Source organism: Aspergillus lentulus (genome assembly GCF_001445615.1).
Source record: "Aspergillus lentulus DNA, contig: Alt12, strain: IFM 54703, whole genome shotgun sequence".
Lineage (NCBI taxonomy): Eukaryota > Fungi > Ascomycota > Eurotiomycetes > Eurotiales > Aspergillaceae > Aspergillus > Aspergillus lentulus.
In genome coordinates, this window is record NW_028322115.1 from 2267047 (window position 1) to 2292694 (window position 25648).

The window sequence follows — 25648 nt, forward strand, 5'->3', positions numbered from 1 at the left end:
AGGGAGCTTGGGGACCGAAGCTCGTGTATGGAGTACTACTAGAACATACAGATGCTGGCAAGAAGCAAGCAAGCAAGCGTTTCAATCCTTGGTGAGGATAATCTTCCGGAAGAAACGGGAAAGTTGGAGAATCAAAAAGACAGAAACAAGTAGATAGGATCTATCTAGACTACCTAGGTGCCTTGTATGACTCTAATTTACCTGAACAGGGATCCAGCGATATGACAGCTGAAAAATAAAAATGACGGACAGGAGAGAGAGCGCTTGGACCATATCCTATTGTTATCCAACGGTTTACAAACTACGAGTGAAAAGATGAAACAGAATCACGGCACTAGTTAATTTGGTTTGATGAGCTCGATATAATTGCTTGCTCTTTAATCAACGCCGATCTTTCTTGAATTCTGGAGGTAGTTAGACAATCGACTTGAACCTCGGTCTATATATAATGTTGTTTCTTGACGCACATTGAAGTCCTAGACCGAGTGTGTTTACTCAATTTCCAATGTTCTTTTATCCTCACTATTTCTATAGCCAACTAGATGTGACTATCCTGAACCCACTTCCACTCAGTCATGCCTTCTCATTCAATTCAGGCTGCTCTACAGCATCAACTGAAGTTTGCCGCTGGTCCACAGCAATCTGACTCTCAATATCGCCAGGCCTCTTCTCAGTATCGTCCACCTGCTCAGACTCACTCCTGTGCATAGTCAACATCTCATCAATGCTGACGCCAGCAGCTTTGGCTTCTTTTCGTAATTTCCGGTATCGAATGCGCCAAACGATATGGCTCGCGTAGATGCCGACTTCCAGGACGACCCTATCGCATCACTGTCACTACCGATTCATAACGGCCATTGCTTCTACAAGGGTGTAAACTTACACTATGATGTACATGATTCCTCCGAGGATATCAAATGTGCCCTGTGCGGCTTCGAGCAGTCAGCTTCCATCCTCCGCCTTGGACCAACAAGCAGCATACCTAATGCAAAAAGAGAAAAAAGGCCACCTAGAGTATCAATGGCCAAAAAGAACCAATCTGTGACGGGTCAATCAAAGCGTGCCCATATCAAAAGCTTTGGACCACTTACTAAAACCAATCACTCGCCCGTCTCGCTTCCATAGCTCGAAATACGGCGGTAGAAGCCCCGACGCCAGCAGGACAGCCGCAACGACGCCAACGACGACATCTGGCCAGGTGACACCTTTATTGTAGGGTATCTATGCAATTATAAGTATCTGTTCCAGCGAACGAGTCTGAACAGGTGCATCAAGCAGACATACTCGCAATGTGAGAATCAGCAACGCCTCAAGACCACCGAACAGTGCTGCCGTACCAAGTACCAAGGAGATTGCCTTGGTTTGGCTATAGTTGCTGAGGGACAAGGTCAGCCCAGGTCCATATCAAAAGATGAAAGGCGGTACCTACTGATTATAATATAGAACCTGACCCCAACTGACAAGCGAAAAGAAGCCGAATATCTGCGGTTGTATCTGCAGCGGTATATTCACTTTCTGCAGGATGAAAGTTAGCATTTCTAGTCCCTCCCAATCACGGAATCACTCGTACCTGGAGGATCAAGTATGCTCCCATGGGCACAGCGCCTATACTCAAATGATCAGCCAACGAGCTCGCGAACAACGCAGAGAACCAAAGTGCAAACATACAAGAAGCCCATAGAAACATCATTGACGGCGGCAGCCCGTCTGTCTTCTTCTGTCGCCAATTATACCATATTTGCGGGATCAGCTGAATGCACCAGAGAACCGTTCCGATAGTCCCTAGTACATTGGATGCCACCGTGACGTTCTCAGCATCAGTCATACTTGTATAGAATCGGGTTCGACGACTATAAACCTGTCCGCTCCAACAACTCGTCCACGAAGTACTGAGGGATAGATTCAAAACAATCCAGGGATTATATATCTCAAACAACGATCATTCTTCCACAAAGAAGCAAAATCAGAAACCGTGTGAATCTGACCAGCCTTGCAGTAGAAGGACAAATCCAGTGACGATGTCAATGCAGATCAATGCACAACAAAGCAAGCATACTATGCCCTGTACTGGATAGCTATGTGGTTTCACTCAGTTCTGCACCAGTAGAAGCTTGGTTGAAGACAAGAAAATCCCTTCAGCTCTACAGAGATAAGTAGACAAGCCCTGGACATCAAGGCCGGTACACGACTCAAACATTTTCATGAGTTCCCAAATTTTCTTGAGAATAGTCAAGAATCGAGATCTCCCCAATGCGCTCTCCACGACTGCACACCAGACATAGCAAGGCCCATTTGCGTGGCCAGCAAGTGTGGCTCTGGCTCGCGGGAAAGCCATCTCATTGGGGGATCCGACAATGGAGAACTGGAGATTGGTATTGGGGACTAAGACTAGACAGGTAAACCACTGGAGAAGAAGACACCCAACCCACCGCCTAGGGAGCTAGACAGTGTGCCTTGACCTTGCAAGTCCGACTCCTGACTCTGAGTTGTGAGCGCATTCAGTGGACGAAGAAGAGGAGGCACAGTCAGCTCTTTCCTCAGTGGATGGGCTTCTATGCTTGCCAGATGGTGGGGGCTTCGATTTAGATACGCCCAACAGTACCTCTCTCTACGAAATAAGGATAGATACAGGCGTTCCACGACTTCATTTGGAGAAACATTCTGGTCGACCTCATTTCCTGCTTGCTCTTGTTGTTTGAAGCAGTGGAAGTTTCGAGCTCTTACATCACACTGAACGAAAATTATGGGAAATTCTCCGATGCTGGTCGCAACGTCCCGCGCACGTGGCACCTACTGAGCACGATCTCGAAGTAGTCAACACCGGGACTGGGATCCACGGCATTGCGATCTGAACTTATCGGACATAATCGCACTCACTAGAGATGATCTAACTCGAATGGCTATATATTGCTTCTCCACTACAAATGAATACTTTCGACATCTCTCTAACACAAGGCGGCAAGTCCGAAAGAAATAAAAGAAGACTTCACATCGAACCGTTGGGAACACATCCGAGGCATGACAAATGGAAGACAGAACCATGATAATAAGCGCGCAGATGCCCGCTGAATGGTGATAAAAGATGGAGATAAAACAGCAGACTGAAAGAACGCATCACTTAGAACGGGATGCCACATTTAAAGCAAAGAAACCATCAGACATAACATGATCTTTTCGCGGAACCAGATCTCAGGCCGAGTGATACTACTCGAAGGGTATCAAATACGAAAGCTTTTGCGACAGAATGGCGACAAAAGTAGGAATGACCAGAAGAACAAGAAAGGAAAAAAGTGCACTCCAACCGAATCACAGCAAAATCAGGTAATTCGATGGAGCAATACCGGTCTCTCCGTTGGATTTTCTGGCCTGCCACCATCTGCCGCTGACATCCGACACTTCCAAGATTTCATGTTTGCTGAAACTAATTTCGTTGGCATCTTCAGGATTGGCATCGTAGGAATATATCGCTTTTGCCTTGTACGGATATTCTGTTGGCTGCGGGACTTCGTCCTGACCGTTGTTGTTCCCAGCAACGTTGCTGGCAGACGGGTTGCCAAAACGAGCCTGGGACGAGCTGCGGTTTTCTGAGCCGGGAGCACCACCAGGATAACCTGACACTGGAGACGACGTTTCGAAGCCGTTTAGTTGGGCAGAAGTGTACATCTGGGGTGCGCTTGTCGACATTGTGTCTGGGCGAGGACCAAAAGCCGTAGACATTGGTCGGTTACCGTACGCGCCGCTGCTTTCCTTGTTGAGGGCGAACGAATCGATAAAGCCGCGATGCGTAGCTTGAGGAGACGATCCAAAGTAGAATATCCACACGACCTGTTCAAGGTTAGTTTAGTATGAGAGAATGCTGCGACCGCTAGAAAATCAACCACGAATAACTTACAATGACCATGGACAAGAGGATGAATCCGGCAGCTGCAGCTTGCGACGAGGATTCATCTGCGTACACCAGAGTATTGACCGCCAAAGTGGTCAGCACTAAGCCTGTTGAAAGATAGCCCACAACCTGTTACCCATCAGCGCCGAGAATCCCACGAGGAGGTCGTGGAACGTACCGCTACCCCATAGACGAGACCGGTGTCCGAACCAAAAACAATTGTGACACCGATAATACAACAAAACATGTAGGCGACCGCCCACCACGAGTAATTGGGATAATCCGTCTTAATATCCGAGATGATTGATGCGATACATGCGATCAACCACGCAAGCTAAAAGATCGAGAATGCGATTAGTCACTAGCCACCTATGCCCATAATACCCGCATTAGGGACGACGTACAATCGAGATGGAGACGGTCGCGAGCGCAAATGGGTCGCCTAAAATATTGCTTGCCCGAAACTTCGCCATTCTTCTCCGGGGCTCCGTATATGGATTCGGTTTATGAAAGGACGGAGAATGCTCAGAATATGCCACCATGAACGGTATTCGCTATATACACAGTCGTCGAAGCAGTTGGATGGGGAGAATTCGATTCTTGTTCGATTCGACCCGATCGTGATGTAACAGATATCACAGGCGACAAGGCAAACGCAGGGCGATGTTCAGATACGTTATTTCTTTCGTGAAGTCGAGATGTATAAGTCGGTATTAATTGGAATTGATTGTTGATCTAGGTGAAGAGAGGGACTTGAATCAGAAAAGAATGAGACTGGGCACACGGTCAGTCACAACTCGCAACGCAAATGGAAATGTATGCGCATAAGAAAAAGAACATATAGATACAATTGCTAGTCGGTAACAGAACATTGTAATGAAGGCAGCAGGAATCGGAGCAATGACAAGGGAGAGAGGAAATGAAGATGAGGTGACGTGTAATCGTACCTTGCGACACGATCCAGGTCAAAGCGAGTGTGTGTCTTACGATGACGAAAACTGGTGCAGATGTCGGCGTGAGAGGATTGATCGAGTCAAATCGATAGTTAAAAATCAATCGAATCTAGCATGAGGCTGGTGGTATGAAACTGAAAGCAAGCGAGAACCCCTTGCAGAGACGCGGAGAGACAACAACAGCACCTGGCTGTAGGGAACGAAGGTGGTGTTTGAAACGTTAGTGGGAAGAAAGGAAGAAAAATCGAAAGATAATAGAAGAATCAAGGTGAGGAACGAGAGTAAATCGACGGGTATAGACCAATCGATGAAGTCGAAGAAGAAAGAGGTGGAAAATAAAGAAACGAGGACAGTATGAAGTTTGAGAAAAGATTGGTTAACACTAGTACCTCTCTAAGAATGATAGAATAAGAAGATGATGTTGATGAAGATGGAGATTAACGGATGAAAGACAGAGAGCCTTGACCCAGTGTCCGGTCGGGAAAAGGAGAGTTGATCAGTGAGTTGACTAGTCTATCTACGGTAGTACATTCTCCGTAGTGGGAACCAAGTGGGTGAGACTTATGTAGATATCTCAGGTCAACACGAGAGAACTAGGTAGAAATAACTGACCAACTACTTGTCTTTATGGGATCTCGATGGACCATACAAGCCCTGAAAGCATTACAAGATAACTACGGAGTTCGTCGGATCAGAGTAAAACCTACACTATCGGCTACCTTACTTCTGGATCGCAGTACCCGTGCAGTCGCAATACTTAAGGTTGGTAGGTACAAAGGAAGCCCTGTACGAACGGGAGTATCATCCCCAGGAACCATGCTGCTTGTGGGCACTGCCAATGCGTTCCGTAAGGCAAACAGACGGACCCGTACTCTTGAAAATTGAGACTTGATTTTGGTCTCAATGGTCTGGTCCTTGTGCTCTTTCATCAACAGAGTACACAGGGATTATTAGTATCATTTCCCCCTGGCAGGCCCGACGACTGAAGAGGACGAGAAAACATGATTGGAAGATGGGCGAATTGACGGAGCACTAAGAGGGGCAGCTGGGGTAGGTGGAATAAGTGGATGTAACAAGACTGACCAATGCTCATTGTTTCTGTGGTTATTATTAGCGCACGTTCGGCAATGATCCTTTGTTATTTCCTTGTGTCATTGCGACGTTGCGCTTATCCCTGTATGCTGATTTTTTCGTAAAGATTCTCCAGATAAACAATGAATCCATATATGGAGTAGCTCTGCGACGTTTGAACTTACAAACAACAGGATCACAGACCAAATTTGAAACCAACAATGTTGAGTCGGAACCATGGGCCCAGTAATGAAATGAGATCTTGCAATTTGGAAATCTAGGAGTGCGCCAAAATCGCACCATGCACATAATAATGGGTCCTACTTAGGTAGCGACCGAGCTACGCGAAAGTTTCAGAGCCAAAAGAAGAGTAAAAGAACCATTCCATTTGTGGCCTCAGCAGTTGTATTTTGTTCAACTGATCTGCTCATGCCCTGAATGTTCTAGACCTTTTTCTTTTATGGTGAGGCTGACGCATGTGGCACAGTGGTATCCATCGAGTGGCGTAACACCGAAGCAGCGAAATGAGGATTAGCATCCGTTAATCTACGAAACATGCGCACTGCGAATTGAATTAATTTTCGCTAGATCCGTATTAATTTCCAGGAAATTTGGCTTTGACATTGAAAATATCATCATGGTGGAGCAAACCACCCGAGATTTCAGCATGATCGTCGTCTTCCTACTGCGTGTTCTAGATCCTTCAAGGGAAGTCTGTGCATGGAGTGGGATGCCGGGCAGTCCGGACAGCACGGCTCATTATTATTGATCCAGCTTCGAGGATCGCTGTGAAGTTGTGCTTGTTGATGCTCGCAGACGGGATGAATGCGAAACCCAGCGATAAACCGCCTGGAGACCCTTCAGCGAAACCGTCAGCAACCAACCTTGTTCGTTGGTTATCGAACGCGATCACTGATATCTCATCTCACTTCGGACGATCCGTCCCAAGTCGTTGTTCTTCCATTTTTTGCTTGACAGGCAAAAGCGTCTTCGAGTTCTTCCCCGACCTTGCGAAAACAAGCTTTCGAATGCTGATATTCGACATTCGGGAAAGCGCGACCAACTGTCGAGGACTGGGAGCACCAGCGGGAAAAAGGATGAAAAGCGGCGATCCCTGTGAACCATCCGGCTTGAACTTTTCGTGAAACGTCTGTTTTCCCTGAAAAAGCATTTGCTTGAATGTACGCTTGTATATCGCTCTGATGATCTTCTCGATCAAAGGCGACAGTCGGGTTATGTCACCCAGTGTTTCCAGGGGTTCAAATCCAAGGCTGAGATATGACACTCTCATTGAGTGCAAGAGCGCCATGGCAGCAACGATTAACAGATCGGTGACCCCTCTGGGCGCTCCAGGAGCTGCAATGCAAGGGTCAATGTGGTATCCTTGGTTGGCACCGAGATGTCGCATGGCCGCGAAGCCGTTGGCTACACCATCTGGGCCTCTTGTGTATATGTATATCATCATTCCCGGCATTGAAAAGGGGTCATACACCGTGATGAAAGCCTTTGCGCCGGCAACCCGATTTCGCTTCTCACGCCAGGAGTCATAAACCCTGACCAGTTCTCTCTGCACGTCCAGGTGCTCACCCTGCGCCGGTACGTATAAACCCAAAGAGACGTTGCCTTTGCTCGGATTGAGCAGTTGCTTGCTTTGTACGATGATCCGTTTCCCCGCTCTCTCGTTCAATACATCATTGGTCATGGGATTGAGCACACGCTCGGTGCCGAATTGCATGGTCGTCCATCCATTTTCCTTAGCGTACTCGGTGAATACTTCGCTGGCACCGATGAAAGCGATACTCCATTCGGATCTCTTCCGGTACTCCTTGAATTCTGCGAGGACATTGGCGAACCAGTCCGGCTCGCACAGGGGATCGCCCATGACCAGAGCAACTCTGTTATGCACTTTGAACGACAGAGCGGCAGTGCGCGCTCTATTCACGAAGAATTTGTATCTAGGGTCAAGAACACTCATATGGGAGACCCGCCCGTACCTTGTCGCTAGTTTCTTGATGGCATCAACAGCGGCGAGATCGTCAAGCGTGAGAATAGCCGCAAGTGCGTGACGTGTGCTTTGCGAAGTTGATATTGATATAGGTTGTTCGCCGGGGGAGGATACAGAGTGCCCTGAGCCGGGCAGTTTGGCGCTTTTTATCTGTGGCACACATTCTTCACCCTGAGCAGCATCATGGAGAGTGCGGCTGCTACCGCTACTGATGCTAACAGATGAAATATCGACAGTATTTGTCGGATGATTAAGCTGACAACTCAGGATTTCACTGATTTCATCCAGCAGGAAGGTCTTCTTTGTGGCTTCCTGCTTCTGTGTACAACACTTGAATCGCTTCTCACCCGTCTCCTTTTTCGGCATGGAATAAATATGAGAAATTGACTGCTGTGCAAATAGCAAAATCAGGATCAGGGCCAGTACCTGACATATGTGACACTCCTAGGATGGCGGGCGCGAATCTATCCTTATATTCGCAATTTTGGATTAGAAATCCAGTGCCTCCCTTCGTCCAGGGATCCAATTCCCGGACTGTCGACCTGAGTTGAGACCGTACTCCATTCTTGAAGCACGGCACGCGGGGTACGGTAGGCAGTCGAGTTCTGCGGATATGGATTGGTCCAAGGGAGAAGTAAGTTTCGTGGCAACTGGTCAGTCTGTGGAGATTCTACGGTAGTCAGTAAATGGCTCAAAGCTTTGAGACTCTGGATACGTGGATTGTGGTCCGCAGACTTAAACATCCTCATTAGTAGGCAGTCTAACCGGCACGGTGGCCCATTGCAGGCATCTGAAGTGCGATTGGGAGCTGCGGAGGTCTCCTGCTGTGCTATAGAACCCTCAAATATAGAAGAGGGAAAGATCAAGTATCAAGCCGAGCAAAGGCCGTTGAGGGGTCGTCAAGAGAACTGTGAATTTTGGACCCTGAGCGAACAGGTAATTAAGGTAACGCTAAGCATTTCTGGCGCCTTGTTGGGCTTCTTGGCATGTCCGTACGGCATTTACTACTCCGTAGTCATACTACATACACTACTGTGGCAATCGTTCTTCAAAGATCATGGTTGGGTTCTCCAGTAAATATGGTTGACCCACCGGATTTGAATTCACTCTGACCTAGACTGCTCAAGCTCAGGCTGCAGCATATCTTACCTCCCGTTTCTAAGTACATGAGCTGTTCTATGATCCATGGGCCAAGTACGTGCAGAACCATGGATATTGGCATACGTAACGGATGACGAACAGCGACCTTGAAATCGAGGGTAGGTTGAATGCTGTTTTGGCAAGGTGCCTTTGGCCCTTGTTCTCTTTGTAAAGGGAAGCAGGCTTGGATCTTTGACCCTGTAGATGCACGCGGGATGTATAGATATATATTCCCATTTGCCAAAGGACTCTACATGTTGTCTTAGTAAGGATAGAAGGAGAAAGATACATGTAGCAACGAGGCAATCACCTCTATTACTTTTGAATAGAGAGGTACCAAGCAGTGCAACATTTACTGCCTGCATTCATTGACACGTCATAGCCGGCTTCTGATATCAAAAGACCGTGGGATGCGAAAAACTCACTAAAGCTCTATCAATGACTATGACAAGAGCAAAGCAAGCAAGACTGAAAGTAGACTTTTCAGACTAACGGTTGAACAGTGAGTGGCATTCAGCCTCGTTCCCTTTACCAAAGCATCAGCAACCTTTCATTACCTCATGTCTCGAAGAGATCTGGCTGCATATTCTCAGCGAACATGTTAGTGTGTTTGGTCGTAGTATGAGTAAATAAAATGGAGCAGTTGAGGAATGCACAATGTTCAACAGATGGCCTGAATGTATTCCACGAGAGCTCCGGATTCAGACTTGTAGAACCCAACCAGCTCAAAACACAAAACGTCCAACCAACAATCAACAGAATGGTATCATAGAAAGTCAAAACTCAAGCCGCAAAAAGAAACAACACACACAATCAGCCTTATATCTCTCTCGCCCTTCTCTCCCTCACCACCTCCTCCCTCTTCACCTCCCGCTCCACATCCTCCAGCCGTCCCTCCCATTCAGCCCAGCACTCACCACTCCCCACCAGCCCAACCTCATACCAGCGCTGCAACACCCGCGCAGTCCGCACGCGTAGCTCAGATATCTCCCTCGCCTGTTCCTTCTGAGTACGAGCCAATTGATCGAGACGCGGCTGCAGCTGGACGAGAGACGCCGACGCCTGGGCGTCCGGGACAGGCAGGTCATTCAACGAAGTGAGTCTGGACGCGGTCTCCGGGAATGCGGATGCGTACGAGAGGACAATCGAGGCGAGGTTCTGCGTTGTCAGGTTCTCCGGGACGGATTGCGGAGGTGTCGGGCGGAAGAGGTCGGGGAAGTGATCGTCTGAAACCCGTCGTGTTAGTTTTGGTTCATTCGCAAGATAGAGAAAGGGATGCTTACGGAGCTGGAGAACATCTCGTACAGCGGGGATATTCCTGCTGAGGTTCTCGAGGTCCTTTTCTAGGCGGAAGAGGCGCCGCGAGACCGTGTCGTCGAGGGAGGCGGGTTTGGCGGGTGCGGTGGGAGTGCCCGTCCAGCTTGCGTCGCCTGTGAGGAGGTAGGTGAGTCGTTGGAGGCGGGCCTCGAGAAGCTCAATTGTGGCACCGGCTACCGCGTCATTTTCAAGAGCCATTCTGAAGGAAGCGGGTGTCAATTGATGGCTGGGTTATGTGTTTTGGTCCCTGGAGCTAATGCTCTGTGATGGTGGAGAATGGGTCTGGGGATGCAAACAAAGCATACAAGCAAGACGTGGGCTGGATCGTGCCAACCGGGTTATCTGCTGTTATCTGCCTTTGCTGCCATACACTATCTATCGAACTCATGAATATTATGCACTTTTCAGCCATTGTGGTTTAATGTACTGTTATATATCGACAGGGAATGAACAAGACAAAGCCAAACTAGGCAACGCCGAACTAAACGGTGAAACGATTGCAGAGTCCTTCATTGCCCATAGATTGCAGCAGGTATCTCGCGCAGCCCCTTCGCGTCAAGTCGACTGACTATGGAGTCAATGAACTTGATATAGCCCTCCTGACTCGTCCGACACTCTCTGAACGAGTCATAAGCCACCTTGAGAGGGAAAACAGTGGAAGCCGGGCCGAATAATTTCAGTTCATCCTGCAGCAGGTATTCCATACTGTGGCAGATCCGCTTCGAGAGAGTAAGAACCTGGTTCTGCTGGTATTCCACACTGCAGAACTTTGCGGGTATACAAGGTTCAACAATACTGATAAATGTCGTCCTGAGTTTGTCAATCTCCTTGAGACAAACGATATGAATAGCCCAGAGGTGGGTCAACACATTCGCTATGGTAACGCTCGGAAACCAGAGAGTGTGGCCTGTAATGCCAGGATCAATCACCTGTGCCGTTTGTTCTCCTTCGGACGATTTCTCGCATGGGCCCCCTTCTTCGCGCTCCAACATTTGCTCCCATTGCTCGAGTCGATTGACCCACTCCACAAAAGCGAAGCAGACTTCGGTGACATTCTCAGCTGAGCCGTCGTCTGGGTTGACCATGAGTTGGTCAACCGCGTGCAAGTAATTCGGGATAATTGCAACTCCACTCAAGAAGTCCTGCATGAGCGATGAGTTCGAAAATGCAAAGGGTATAGATGTCCATTGCTTCTCAGCAAGAAAGGTTGGCTCGCGGAAGCGGAATGCGTCGATTACCTTAACGTGCGTCAGACAGCTGATTATTTCTATCTAGAAACTGACCATGAATCATACTAACCAGGAGAGGTCGGAACCCTACGAAGAGCTTGTGCAGCAACCCGGCCTGGTAATGATTAGGTCCATGGGCTTTCATCAATTGACCTACGCCTTTGATGTGGGTTGAAATGCCCGGTCCCATTCCCGGAAACATGCCCTATATATGAATACTTCCTGATTAGTACCGCTCCGGTATCCCTTTGGAATAAAAGTATCTCACCTCAGCTAAGCTCAAGCACATGATAGAGGCGGCTAGCTCTGCATTGAATGGCTGGCTTTCCGCCGCCAACTGCTTTCTCAATCCACAAATCGCTGCAGAATAAGCCGTTGTAGCGTCCAGACTCGAAACTTTTTGAGGATATTTGTGGGAAGCAATCGCAAAAGCCAGCGCTTTCAGCGAGAGGAAGAAAACGCTTTCCTGACTCGAGGTATTGGCAAGACGCGGGAGAACCTCAACCCAGGAGCCGCAGACCCGTGAGCAGCCACTGTTACTCGAACCGTAGGACAGAAAAGGAAGCTCATCTTTTGGAATGTAGTTTTCAACCACAATAAAAACCAACTCTTCAGGTGAAGCTGAAATGATATCCGGAATCTCTATAGTAGCGAAACTATGCTGAGCAGTGGCGTCATGCGAGATCCCCTGCGGAGGGGTATTTTTGACTGACTCTTGGCGGGAATGCGACCCGTCAGTAGCTCCATTCTGCGAGATCTTATTTTGATGCGATGCCTCAGTTGAAGGTATGCTCTGCTGGACGAACGTCCACTCCTGCGGGTAACCTGGACACTTGCGCCCAGTAAGTGTGCATTGGCTGCATTCCGGGTGCTTCCCATCGCACTAAAAGATAAGAGCTATAGCATTTGCTTGAATCCATTAAGGGATCATGCGAAATCTTACCCCTAATTTCCTCTGTCTACAGTTTCCGCATACTGACCTCTGCTTGACTTTCATGACGTTATCCACCGATCGAGGACATCACTAGGCCAGATAAGGTTCTGTCGATCAGTAACCAATACTTTTAGTCATAATTGTAATAATGAAACGAGATGAACCTTGAAGACATTCGTTACTCCGCGCATAGAGTGTGGTTGGAATCCCACATGGCACGACTGCATTCCGCATGAGGAATGCATGAGCTGATGGATGCCCAGTTAGCCACCCACTAACCGTATTTGCTTAGAGTGTTTCTCAATTGAGTTGGCGGTCAGCTACAGACCAAACCATATATGAATGTATAATCCGCCGAGACCGATATTGTCACAATAGTCCTTTTTGGATCCTGGAAGAAAGATGCACAGTCCCCGAGCGTCTTGACATGCAAAGCTTACATTTATTTAAAAGGGGGCGGCGCTTTATGCGAGACTCCTCCGGGAAATGGCAACACCAGTGCCTGCCGCATGCTCGGTGACTTATGAACACCCAGGGCATCATTCTATTTCCACATGAACCTTCGAGCGTCGGCACTCGCTCCTTCTGCTACCAGACCAAGCGAGAAAAGGGCCCTGCAACCTTCACAAGTTCTCTGGATATCACCTTCGTCGGAACCGCAATGGCCATCATCGACGTGGATGGCGTAACTTTCTTCACAGACCCCATGTTTTCCCCAGCAGGACGGAATGGAACATAGGAATCGCCGCGCTCAAGAACAATGTGTCATCGGCCCTAGGCTTAGACAAGCTCCCGCAGATCGACGTCATGTACCTCAGCCACGAGCACCGCCCAGACAACCTCGACGAGTTGGGCCATCGCATTCACAAGGCCGCGAAGTCTTGACCCATAACTATGGACGGCGAGTCCAGTGCCAGGCTGCTGCAGGCGCTGAAATCTGATGCCCCTTCCTCCAATGTACTATGAGTCTTGAGGACATTTTACTCAACTTCAAAAGGAACTTGCGCAGGCCTTGAAGCTGCAGATGTGAGCATAAGTTCCGTTGGTTGACTCTGGGCCAAAGAAAAAGGTTTCGTAGGACTGTCATTTCTGTGTGCATACCATTTCGACTGACCACAGGGTAACAGTGTGATGTAGTAACAATACCGTGGATTGTCTCCTAGATATATCGAACAAGTAGACCTGTTTCATCAGTCATGATTCGTCATAGTCGAAACAGTCTATCGCATGCAGAGTAACCTTCTTTCAGGCGTGTGCTTTAATCGTTCAACCTCATGCTGTCATCTATGTTGAGTCCATAGTTCGCGATGGTTGCGCAGCCCCAGCTGCGCTCAGTAAACCCGGTCTACCCCTTTCCTGCATCTCCCGCCCAGATTCCATCTCATCATCGAAAGATGGAATCTCATAGTCGAATACGTTCACTTTTCTACTGGCTGACGGATCAGAAGTCGCCAGTTGGTGGTCTTGTCCCTCGAGGTGAGACGGAGATTCGCCTTCACCAGAGGCAGCGTCTGCATGTGAAATTTGCCCCTCCATGGGATCTCCAGCGGCTGCCTCATCAAACTCCGCTTTGAATGCCTGATTATCCGCATCCACAAAGGCCTACACTCTTATCAGCCAAAGATTCTCCGCACCATCATTAGGGTTGCCTTACTTGAAGTTCGGCTGGCAGAGGATTAGCCTGAACGCTCATCGCGTTAGAATTTGCATAGACGAGAAGGACATTTTTGGACTCTTCGCGAGCAGCGTGAAGCACTTCGATTTCCCGAACTTTGCGCGCAGTATACCCCACGACATCGGCAGTGCTTGCTGCAGCCTTCCCATCTCGATTGGTCTTTGCCCGTCGGGCCTTTGCATCGTCAGTAGAGAAGCTTATTCGCCACCATTGCCACTGATCGCCTGCACTTGGCTGTAGATCTGTCGCTTGCTCAGAGTTGTGGGGCGTGACGGGTCTGAGGACATAAGTTATATGTGGCTCAGTACATACGCCGCGCAACGTGTACCGATGTTGTGGTGGTTCTGTAGGTGATTCCGAGGGTTCAGTGAGGAACTTGGAGTAGTTCCGAAGCGTTTCGACAGCTTTCTGTTTCCTGTTCTCCAATTCTGCAATGTACATTGTCAGCTTATGCAATGAAACCAAAACTTTTAAACTTACCTTTCAGCTTGTCTTCGATTTCGCTTGAGAGATCTCTCAACTCTCCGGCCAATCTTTGCGCCTCGGCGTTTGCTGCTTCCGGTGTCAAAGCCAAGTCACCTACTCCATTGGCAAGGCTCTTGGGCAAAGTGAAAGATGCAGCAACGGCGGCTTTCTCGAGTATCTCCCTAGATCCAAGCCCTCTATGAAAGACCGATTTCGAGACAGAGAAGCGATTCATCAACGCTTCTAACTTGTTAATCTCTTCGTAAACTTGAAGCCGTCGCGCACGAAAATCACGCGCTAGGTCCTTGCAAGTGGCGAGGTACCGATCCGGGTAGAAGACCGCCGGTATCTTGACATCCACAGATTTCGCTGAGTCGGAGCTATCCAATTTGATCATCAAAACTTCAGCCACATGTTCCAGCCATACATCATCTAGCTCTTCCCCTGGTCTGTCAGACCAGATGGTCCGATCTAGCACATCGTAGAGAGTTTGACCGTGATCGGGCTCCACGAATGGGTCAAGGATAAAGAACTCTTTTTGGATTGGCGTGTCATACACCGAAAGGGGACGCTTGAGTGCGTTTGACGAGAACACTGTTGCCAACTGGTTTCCCGGATCCGCTCTGACGGCGGCTTCCTGCCATCTCTCCAAGAATTGACTGATGCCGCTTTCGGAGTCATAAGATACCATACTTTTCAGGCTTGAAAGAGCATCGACGCTACCGAATGCGCGGTTTGTCGCATCTAGAAAAGCAACAAGTCTTTGAGTTTCGTAAAGGATGTCGTCCCAAGCCGTGTCACCGTCTTGCGCATCTTGCATTGTGACTATTTTAGGCAAATTGATCGGCTGACCGTTCCACCACTGCGGATCATGACCGTACTTCGGGAGGACCTTATTTCGTAGAAGAAGAGCCTCTCGCGCCAAAGGGATTGAACGCAAAATAGTCAACAGCCCACCTAGGTACAGATTATCCTGGGATGGGCGAAGGAACGCCGGTTCGTCTGCTACCCTCCTGCGGTCCGCTGGGTCCGGGCTGATGATTATCTCTTGCGCACTCGAATTGAAAAGAGTCATCGCCCATGCGCCTTCATCGTAGTGATCCCGCGTGGCTTTGCCGAAATTCGATTGATTTGAGCTGGTGATTCCCATCTCCTGATGCCCCAGGTTCTGGTTCAATGACATTGCCACTGCTTCCTGAAGTTCACGCTCCTCCTGTTCAGCAAGTGTCATACTTGTTGCCTCCGCTACACCTGAAAATCCACCGTGTCAGCGAAGAGGCGCAGTCAGCCTTAATGAAGCACCCTACCTGCAGCGCTGTGAGCAGGACCCGTTTTATGCCCTTGATACTGAGTGGCCTGCGCCTGTTCATTCAAATTCGACATCGACGGGGGGCGCGAAGGAGGGACGCCAGAGGATGTTCCGACAACAGGGTCTGACTGTTCAATCTGGAAGGCTGCGAGGCAGGACTGTTAACATGGCCGCTATGTTAATATCCGGTGGACGTTGGTATGGACATACAGGGCACTCTCTCGTCATGTTGAAAACTACCTGCCTATAGCGTAGCAAGTCCGAGGTCAGTACCAGTCTCATAAAGCTCAATCATCTCCAAAAGTCACCTCTAATTGGGGCGGAGTCGGATCTTCAAAGTATGCGTTGATAGCTTTATTTGAGTTGAGGTCATTGGCCTGCAGAGTGCCTGATGTCAACGTGCAACATATAGAAGGGTGGCCTATGATATCTGCTCACCTTCAGAAATCGTATTGCATGCTCCCGCGATGTGCTTGTGAAGTTCACAAAGTTCGTGATAGCTTCCTCTGACGGTTCGGAGGCCATGCCGTAGCTCGCACACAGAAACTGCAGAGGATTGCAGACGAAAGATTGGCGATGAGAGCAACCAGAGCCTAGTAAAGAGTAATGAGATCAGAAAAGAACGAGGGCTCAATCAAGGAGCTGGTAAGTGGGGAGTCTGTTTGTTTGGAATCTCTGGATGTCTCCAGTTAAGCTTCCCCACCACATGACATCCGTCAGCCAAGCCCACTTCCATTGCCATCTTGAGGAGGCCTGGGTTTACAAGAAGGAACTTTCACTCAGCTAACTGTCTTTCGCGTCAGAAAACAAGGAAAATCCCAGTATAAAAGAAACGATCAAAGAATCGTTCAATTTTTGGGAAAATCCATAATAGAAACTCAGGCTGGACCGCAATGATAAGAATAGGAACAAAGGAGGTTCTTTTTTCACTGTCCTTATGGACGTAAAGGGTACTCAAAGAACCCTTTGAATGAGATGTTTCAGATGTCACAATTCCAAGGATCATTTTCAATGCTTTATTTTGCTTTCAATATCATACAACATAGGAATTGACATTTAATCCCTTGTGCTTTCTTCCTCAACGCTCGCTCAACATCTTCGTTGTTGATACTGAAACCGACAACTGGCAGTCAACAACATCAAACCTCGTCCTCATTCTGCGATATTCTATCGGCTTCAAGTTCAAGGCTTCAGGTAAGCAACAAGGCACAATGACAGAGAAGAGACGAGCGCCCGACGACTGTGTGGTGGCCCTGGGAGAGCGACCTGAGCCCGAAACGTTCAAGAAAGTACGATTCCAGCTTCCTCAGAATGAAAAAGGCATTCCTGAGAAAGACGTTCCAGCTACAAATACAGATGACGAGCTGATGGCAAGAAGGCGTGTAATGCGTGTGAACGAGCTGGTTCACGATATTCTGGCTGCTATGTACTACGACATCCATCGACTCTGCTGGCTCCGCAATCACCTCATGCAGAACCGTATCGAACGCTATCCGGACCTACATTTCTACAAAACCCAGCATCAAGAAGCAACCTGGCTATTAGACAGAGCTATTCGCCAGGAAATGCTTGCGAAGGTAGGCCAGACAAGCGGTCACGATTGGACTTACACATCGAAGCAGGAAGCACACCGTGTTGGCCAATTCATTCGACAATTGAATTGGAGGATATTGGCCATTTGTACACTCTCAGAAGCCTTCCGGCTGGCATTGTATAACGAAGATCAAAAGGTCTGGGCAGCTTTGATGCTCAAGATCAAGGAAAACCGGGTCAGCATTGACGTCTTTGCGCAGTCGCGAGGCTTGGACTGGCAAGGCCAGCTATTGAAACATGCGGACAAACAGATACCGGGGCTCCAGCACGCACTGATCCCGAGGAGCCATGTGGCTCATGACCACTTTCATCATATGGTCCTTGCAAATGGCTCTCTTCGGAGACTTGTGTACGAAGGGCAAAGCCAGATCAACATCAGCCATGGGAATATATTCAATCCCAGCTACTTCAAAGACAAGAAAGACCCCACGATCCGCGTTTCCGGCCGCGACGGACCTTGCGATCTCTGTTATGCAGAGCGCGAATGCAATTGCAGGATACCTCGCCCGAGTCTTGCAATGTTTTTGGTTGAACTTATTGACTACCCTCATAAAGGAATTGGAGTAAGAGCTCTGGCCAGATTCAAGAAGGGAGAGATCCTCGACGAGTATGTCGGGGAGCTTCGGCCTGTAGACTACAAGGATGATCGTGTATACGCTCTGCTGCACGAATCCAAGATGACTGAAGGCCATCCACTCGCTTTGATATCGGCGAAACGGCATGGGAATTGGACTCGGTACCTTAATCACTCTTGCAAGCCGTCGACGACGTTTCTAAAGATGACTGTCGGCAAGAGAACCATTATGGCTGTCCAGGCAGTCAGGGATATTGACATTTTCGAGGAGATTACTGTTGATTATGGCACGGGCTACTGGAAGAATAGGAAGTGTCTTTGTGGGGAGCCTGGTTGTTGCTCGCAGGCTGCCACCCAAGAGGAGACCGAGGCTTGAATCTTGAATTCTCATCAACTTTTCTCGTTAGTGCATTGATTTTGTACTTTACAGCACTTGTCGTGTTTGTCATGTTTGGGTGATTGCGATTAATATTCAAGTGGGCACTATTATACGGGTGGATTCGAGCTGCTACCCAGAGGTATTGTACCTAATGATCGAGTTGTGGGTTTGGTATTTATTTGTCTTTGGTTTACTGCTTCGGCTAGCCTCGGACCCCACTAAGTGAGATTCTAATGCCTTCAGATAGTGTAAGCCTAGTGACCCTAGCTTACTCCACTAGGACGGAGCCATTATGCTACCCCATAGTAAACTAGTCTACTTGACACGAAGTATCTAGTCGATCACTAGTTGTCAACAAGGGGTCGATGCTTTCCTCGGGAATAGTGACCTCTCATCATCAACCCCGCATTTGCTGCAGCCGGCACGTGCGGGGGAAGCATTAAGGGAGCTTCACCCAATATGAAACCAAACAGCCAAACTCACTCTCTCAATCCTTGTATGATTCCAAATGAATCAGTGTTGCTCGTCAGTATCCTTTTGATTTCTCGAGAAGTCTTTCAATAGAAGTGAACAGAAGAGAGAAGCATTGTATCTTGCTAACCCTCAGAACAGATCCGAAGGAAGGGGTTGTATACAGGATAGCTGAGGGCTCGATTCACTGTGGCCTCCGATTCTATACTCGCCTCAGCTCGCAAAAGTTATGAGCTATCGATAGCATGCGCATGTTTACAGTGCGTCGCGCGGCGATTGTCACTCGTCAGAACTGGGGTATTGGCTTCTCTTTGAGGGCTCTCCCAAAAATACCTTCAGCACGACGAGGGCTGCTTACTCAGAGCTATGCTTGTGGACCAAGAGAGGTGAGTACGCGTTATGGTATTAATAGTGACTATCTGAAGCTGGCTGACATTACCTTGATAATTAAGCCACCTTTGATTGACTCAACTGTTGGAGACCACTTCGCCAGTATTGTCAGCCAATATGGCGATAGGGAAGCGTACGTGAACCTGATCTTGCGCGTCGATCATGCTAGAATTGAGCCACATGGTTGACTCTTGTGCATTTAAAGCGTCATATCAAAGCATCAGAATCACAGACTGACCTACGCCTCACTCGATGCCAAAAGTAATGCCCTTGCGCGGGGACTGGAATCTGTGGGTGTGCGGAAAGGGGACCGTGTCGGCATCATGCTTGGAAATTCCTCGGAGTATGCCATTGTATGTCGTCTGTCTTCTAGGCCTTCCCATGAGCTGCGTTTGTTGCTGGAGATTAACCACACCTGAGTCTTGCAGGCGACCTATGCATTGTTCAAACTCGGAGCCATCCTGGTATGTTTCAAGATGAACGACCGATTCCGATAAACAGTTGTCCGCTAAACCACGCCTTCAGGTACCGCTTAATCCTTCGTTTAATGCAACTCAAGTCATCTCGGCGTTGAGCCATCTGGGAGCCGCCCATTTGATCATCAGTGCCGAGTCCAATTTACCGCGGAAAGACCCCCGGAGCAATGTCCCACTACTCAAGCACCTTATTCAGGATCTCCACACAGGAAAATTAGAGTCCGCAGTGGTGCCTTCACTGAAGAACGTTATTTGTGTTGACAACTCTTCCGGCAGAGTCAAATGGTCGGACTATAAGAGCCTGACGCCTTTCACATCGGTCATATCCGACAACGTCGCTGATGCGAATCCACTGCCTCCTCAGGATCTCTCGCCTAACGATGTAGTGAACATCCAATTCACGTCAGGCACCACCGCCATGCCCAAAGCAGCATGCCTGAGCCACCGCTCAATCTTGAACAATGGTTCTCAGATTGGCGATCGAATGCGGTTAACCGCAAATGACATCGTATGCTGTCCTCCACCCTTGTTCCACTGCTTCGGATGCATTCTGGGCTACATGGCAACTGCTACTCATGGCTCTGCCATTGTATTCCCCACAGAATCATTCAACGCCTGTGCCACTCTGAAAGCCGTGCAGGAGGAAAAATGTACTGCACTTTACGGCGTGCCTACCATGTTCCTTGAAGAGCTCAGCCTGCTTCAGGACGGCGAAGTAGAACACAAAGGTTTTGAGTTTCTCCGGACAGGCATTGCTGCTGGTAGTAGTATTCCAGAAGCACTCATGAAGAAGCTGCACAAGGTCCTCAATCTCACAGAATTAACTATCTGCTACGGCATGACAGAAACTAGCCCCGTCTCAGCTATGACAGCAACCGATGACCCATTAGATAAACGGATTAGTACTGTCGGTAGACTGATGCCTCATGTTGAAGCCAAGGTCGTGGACCCAGCGGATCGAAGCAAGATCCTTCCCATCAATACCCGGGGTGAGCTGGCTGTGTCTGGGTACTTGCTAATGAAGGAGTACTGGGGTGATCCACACAGGACCGCCGACGTGATGATCGCAGACCAAGAAGGGAAGATCTGGATGCATGTAAGCCACCCCTAACCAACTGCGTTCCTAGTCTCTAGGCACCATAAGGTAGCAAGATGTCTGACCGAGGACCATAGACTGGCGACGAAGCCTCCATGTCACCGGATGGCTACATCACGATCACGGGCCGTATCAAAGATCTCATCATCCGAGGAGGCGAGAACATTCACCCTCTAGAGATCGAGAACTGTCTCCTTACCTGCCCCGGCGTGGCCGATGTGTCTGTTGTTGGTGTTCCAGACGAGAGATACGGCGAAGTAGTGGCTGCGTTCATCATTTGCAAAGAGCAGGATCGCAGGAGAGTGACAGAGGACAAGATCAGAGAGTGGGTTCGCGAGCGACTGAGTAACCACCTCGGTAAGCATCTCCTATCTTTTTCACCTAGCGGCAAGACATCCTTAATACCTCGATATGCTAACCAGAACCATCCTGCTAATAGTTCCGAAATATGTTTTCTTCCTTTCACATTCCGATTCTTTCCCCAAGACTGCGAGCGGCAAAGTTCAGAAGTTTAAGCTGAAGGAGACTGCCATCAAGATTTTGAAAGAGCAGAGCAATGCTAATTAGACGATGGAGAGAGCCTGAGGTTTTCCTAGAACCTTTTGAGTGATACGATTGCTTTCCACTAGAGGACTTAAGAGGAGCATATCTTTCGCATTGAACATCTTCTTTGCCATTTCTCACTCATCTTGACCATCGTAACGGCTGTCCTGAGCTGAGTAGTACTCGAATAATCTGGATATCATTACAGAAATATTGACTTAATGCTTGAAATCCAACCATAGTAATTTCTCTGTACCGAGACAAGGCAAGTAGCCATTCTCGAAAAATTGTAGCAATTATATGCAGGCGAAGCAAAGTCAATCCCAAGACAATATTCAAATCAGTTACATGTACAAACACGAGTGGCTGAACAGTCTGCAGAAAGATGCTTGAATAACACACGCAAGCATCGCGCTAGATATAGCGCTGGAAGATACCTTTCTTTGCCGGGGGTAAATGATTGTGGACCTTTCGATAAACTATGCCATCGAATTCCTCAAAGCAATTAGACGGCTTCCCTGGTTCCGGGCAACAGCATTCAATCCTCTTGACCCAGCGATCATTCATCACATCGCAAATGGTAGCCCGTCTCTCTGGGATAGGATGGAGCATCCGTAACATAAGACGCAGAAGAGGTTTTGTGCGAAGATCCGAGAAGAATTTCCCGATTTTAGGATATACATCCCCTGTGATAATTCGGTCAGGCTCGCTTCTCAAGAACTCTTTCCACCATTTGAGATAGCGAGAATACCCGGCGTCCTTTTCTTCTGCTGCGCCCCACGGCGTACCGCAGTGGATCATGGCAAGGCAAACGATGGCACAAGACCATATGTCGACCAAGCGCGGGTCGTAGCTTCCTGGGGATCGAACGACGGTTAGGAGACCACAACATAAGGTAGCATAGGGATTGCAGGGGTACTTACGGTCTTCTGCCAGAACTTCTGGTGCAATATATGGCAGGCTGCCACAAACACCAGGGCCACATTTGCGAATCTTACCAAATACTTCCGCGCATCCCCCGTCATTTAACCGCAGATCTCGGCGGAGCTCACTGAAGACTTTGGCGCATCCGAAGTCGGTGATCTTTAAGTGACTGTCTCCCGTCAAGAGCAGGTTTTCCAGTTTGATATCGCGGTGCGCAATTCCAATGCTATGTAAATATGCGACGCCTTGGAAGAGTTGTTTGAACAGGCACAGTTGACTTTCAAACGAAAGATATCGTTGTTGCACGATTGTAAACAAGTCCCCTTGACTGCAGTATTCCATAACATGAGACCAACGGCCTGCGTGGGAGCAAAGACGAACAGTCTCCACGACATTAGGATGATGCAAGTTCCTGGCGATGCTGAACTCGAGTTTGACCTTTCTGTCGTAAGCTTGCAGGCTCTCCTTGCGACTTCTGCGGAATTCCTTCACCGCATAATAGTGCTGCTTTCCGGTCCCTTTTCCGTGCATTAATTTGACAGTAGCCGTGACACCTTTACCAATGACCTTGCCCCGTAAGCCAGGAATGATGCTGATGTCGACAAATTCGTCACCGAGTTTGCAGCTATCAACTGTGAAAGCCCCGGGAAGAGTTGAATCTGCAAGCGGAGACTTGCCTTTCCCGTCAACTAGAATTGAAAAGTCCGGTATCTCGAAGTGGTCGGGGATTGTGCCCCATGTGCGAGATTTAGCGAGAACCAGAGAACTGTCTGAGCGAGAAGCAAGGCGACGATCTGACCCCTCAACTACGCACGAAGATGATGACTCGAATGGTTCGTTGACGCCTAGATGAAGATGAGTTAGATATTCGCAAGACATAATCTCAAGTGGCCGCACAAATTCGCGGGATGAAGATTTTACATACTATTGGTGTCGTTCTTGGTAGAGATGTTGAGAGCAGACTGCATAGCCGACTTGTGTACGTCATTAACTTTAGTTTTTAAAAGACGAAATATACCTGTGAGTGACATAGAGGCGAGGCTGAGCGGCGCTTGCTTGGGAGCCGGATTGCTAAATGACGAAGATGATGAATGGGGCTGAGGACAGCTGAAAACCGACTGAGGTGATGTCGAGGATGTGGTCCCCGTCTTCGCAGTCTTCAATGTATCGATGCCCAAGGAGCTTCTTTCCTTCCTCGAAGGTCCGGCTTCATTCGAGTCGCATGGCACGACGTCGGACTTCTTATATGCCCGAACTCTGCAATTAAAGCTGTCTGTTTCGGTGCTACATTCAGAGCGTCCAGTATGGATACCCCCTGCTATGATTTGTTGAGTTGACTCTTCAGAACAAAAGGGGTAATAGTAGCCTGGCTCATGGCCTTGCGTCACTTTTCTGTCAGAGGGTGAGAAACCCCCAGACTCAGTCATCGTCCGTACTGTAGTTGCTCAAGAAAAGGAACAAGGAGTAGCAGACTGATAAGGATATGAGGTGAATAAGTGTACTAAAGTATAATGTAGCGAAGACTTGTTCTTTGGATGATCAGGAAAGCGCGAAGGTAACTGCGAGAGAGAAAGAGGTGAGGAAGGAGAGGAAAAGAGTAAGATGGATGAGGCGAGGGTGGGCGAAGTCGTGCCGCCGACTCGAGGACGTTATCTCATCATTGCACCGACACTTGGGAGTCATATTGCTTGCCTAAGGCACGACATCACGACATTATGCTCGCATTTCCTCATCAGAGATACATGACTGAATATTCGGCATATATTGACAGAATGTGTGCACATAGCGCACTATCGGTCGCTTTCCAGGAAGCGCTTAAATCGGATATCTTGCTACCTGACTCGATGAAGCATGGAGTAGGTAGGTTGAGTCAGCGAGGGTAAGACGCCGTGTATGATCTTTGTCGAGACGACGAGTTCTTGTTCACTGATCAGAGCACGACCAAAGTCCAGTAAATTGAGGCATTCATAATATGCAAGCAATCAACCATCCGTTGGTCTTGCCAAGTGAGCCCATGGGCAGGTAAGAAAGTCTCGGCATTTCCCGACTGGCCGACTCCAGGTATTGACAACTAACAGCAATCCCTTAGATGCGATTATAGCATTCCGTGGGAATAGAATACCCATACCATGCATTCAGCAGCTTTCCTGGCCGTCACCGCTGTTCCGGCGGCACCGATACAAGGAACTGCAAACTGCTAGAAGCGCATTCCATTGCTTGCAGCTTGAATGGTTGAGTGCCAGCCTTGCGCGGCGCACACGGATGTGGGAGTCACTAAGCCTGGCGATTTCGCTCTTTGGTTGATCGAAAACCCGCCCGAATGCTCAAATCTCATCGTCAGAGAGGGCAACTCAGGGTCATTAACCGTTCAAAAATCCTGTATGCCTGTCTCTCCCTGCAAGCGGGACTTGATATTCCCATCGTCAGCCCCCTCAACCATCCATTCAGGCTCTTCGTCGTCAAAGTAACGTTCCTGCTCCTCAGTCCAGTCATCATACTCGTCATTCTCGTCAACTTGCGTATAGTCAAAGTCGCAGTCTTCCCCTTTCAGAAAGCGCATCGTCATTTCGCAGCGCCAAAGCTTTTCAGCTTCCTCTCTACTTGTGGGTATCTCGTCCGCGTCCTCCGCAATGATCTCCCCGCTTGGACCACGACTATAGCTGAACATCGCATTGGGATTGGGATTATGGAGAGCATCAAGCTTGGCCTCCGAGCGTTGCAAGTCCGCTTGAAGAATACCGGAGAACCCTTTCGCTCTCCCTTCGGCTTCTCTTTCTGCAGGTGTTTGGAACCGGCGGATTAGTCGATCGTATAGCAACGGGTCTACAGGAGCTGAATATTAGCATATGAGGCCTCTTATCCAAAGAAGCCATCAGTCTCTTAAGCAAAACGAGGATAGAGCAAGCGGACCGGCGAGCTCGAGATCAGCGGAGAAGTACTCCGGATGCATGTCCAGATAGCGCTTGCGACGGTTTTTCACTCTCATGGCAGGGGACGGTTGCACTGAGCTGGACTTGATGTTCCGCTGTGCGCGGTCTGACTCCATCTCGAATCCAGTACCCTTGGGGAAGTGAGGCATGTCTGCATGCAAATCAACGATCGGTGACTAACATATGTGAGAACGAAAAGGCAAGATGACGAAGTGGTGTTGAAAGAGCCAAAAGAGCCACGAGCAGCTGTTTTGAGACTAACCAGTTCGAGTAATTCCCAAGAATTAC

At 48.7% G+C, this 25648-nt stretch overlaps 8 protein-coding genes across 8 annotated transcripts; 2 read left to right on the top strand and 6 right to left on the bottom strand.

Moving 5' to 3' along the window:
- Positions 1-573: 573 nt before the first annotated feature.
- ALT_6669 (PQ-loop repeat-containing protein) lies at positions 574-1825 on the bottom strand (the record flags this gene model as incomplete). The annotated part of the gene is made up of 8 exons (XM_033563208.1): positions 574-820; positions 884-932; positions 983-1039; positions 1092-1221; positions 1285-1375; positions 1430-1515; positions 1571-1605; positions 1669-1825. 8 exons carry the CDS (start codon positions 1823-1825, stop codon positions 574-576), a joined length of 852 nt encoding a protein of 283 aa, XP_033419099.1.
- Positions 1826-3306: 1481 nt separating this feature from the next.
- Positions 3307-4359, bottom strand: sho1 (osmosensor SHO1; the record flags this gene model as incomplete). The annotated part of the gene is made up of 4 exons (XM_033563207.1): positions 3307-3825; positions 3893-4015; positions 4065-4220; positions 4291-4359. The coding sequence occupies 4 exons, from the start codon at positions 4357-4359 to the stop codon at positions 3307-3309; spliced, it is 867 nt and encodes a 288-aa protein (XP_033419098.1).
- A 2476-nt stretch (positions 4360-6835) lies between these two features.
- ALT_6671 (putative nuclear distribution protein RO10) lies at positions 6836-10570 on the bottom strand (the record flags this gene model as incomplete). Its single annotated transcript, XM_033563205.2, has 4 exons — positions 6836-7844; positions 7905-8305; positions 9905-10281; positions 10339-10570. 4 exons carry the CDS (start codon positions 10568-10570, stop codon positions 6836-6838), a joined length of 2019 nt encoding a protein of 672 aa, XP_033419096.2.
- A 311-nt stretch (positions 10571-10881) lies between these two features.
- Positions 10882-16509, bottom strand: ALT_6672 (ubiquitin-associated-like domain-containing protein; the record flags this gene model as incomplete). Its single annotated transcript, XM_089600114.1, has 11 exons — positions 10882-11610; positions 11672-11716; positions 11870-12426; positions 13885-14137; positions 14190-14487; positions 14539-14638; positions 14691-15926; positions 15983-16142; positions 16195-16224; positions 16293-16361; positions 16423-16509. 11 exons carry the CDS (start codon positions 16507-16509, stop codon positions 10882-10884), a joined length of 3564 nt encoding a protein of 1187 aa, XP_089455576.1.
- A 686-nt stretch (positions 16510-17195) lies between these two features.
- Positions 17196-18527, top strand: ALT_6673 (SET domain protein; the record flags this gene model as incomplete). The annotated part of the gene is made up of 1 exon (XM_033563202.2): positions 17196-18527. The coding sequence occupies one exon, from the start codon at positions 17196-17198 to the stop codon at positions 18525-18527; it is 1332 nt and encodes a 443-aa protein (XP_033419093.2).
- A 1187-nt stretch (positions 18528-19714) lies between these two features.
- ALT_6674 (putative acyl-CoA synthetase YngI) lies at positions 19715-21530 on the top strand (the record flags this gene model as incomplete). Its single annotated transcript, XM_033563201.2, has 5 exons — positions 19715-19744; positions 19820-19855; positions 19917-20963; positions 21041-21320; positions 21403-21530. 5 exons carry the CDS (start codon positions 19715-19717, stop codon positions 21528-21530), a joined length of 1521 nt encoding a protein of 506 aa, XP_033419092.2.
- A 390-nt stretch (positions 21531-21920) lies between these two features.
- On the bottom strand, positions 21921-23398 carry ALT_6675 (putative serine/threonine protein kinase; the record flags this gene model as incomplete). Its single annotated transcript, XM_033563200.1, has 3 exons — positions 21921-22363; positions 22430-23275; positions 23356-23398. The coding sequence occupies 3 exons, from the start codon at positions 23396-23398 to the stop codon at positions 21921-21923; spliced, it is 1332 nt and encodes a 443-aa protein (XP_033419091.1).
- A 1400-nt stretch (positions 23399-24798) lies between these two features.
- On the bottom strand, positions 24799-25509 carry ALT_6676 (CCDC97 family protein; the record flags this gene model as incomplete). Its single annotated transcript, XM_033563199.2, has 2 exons — positions 24799-25253; positions 25341-25509. 2 exons carry the CDS (start codon positions 25507-25509, stop codon positions 24799-24801), a joined length of 624 nt encoding a protein of 207 aa, XP_033419090.1.
- Positions 25510-25648: the final 139 nt, after the last annotated feature.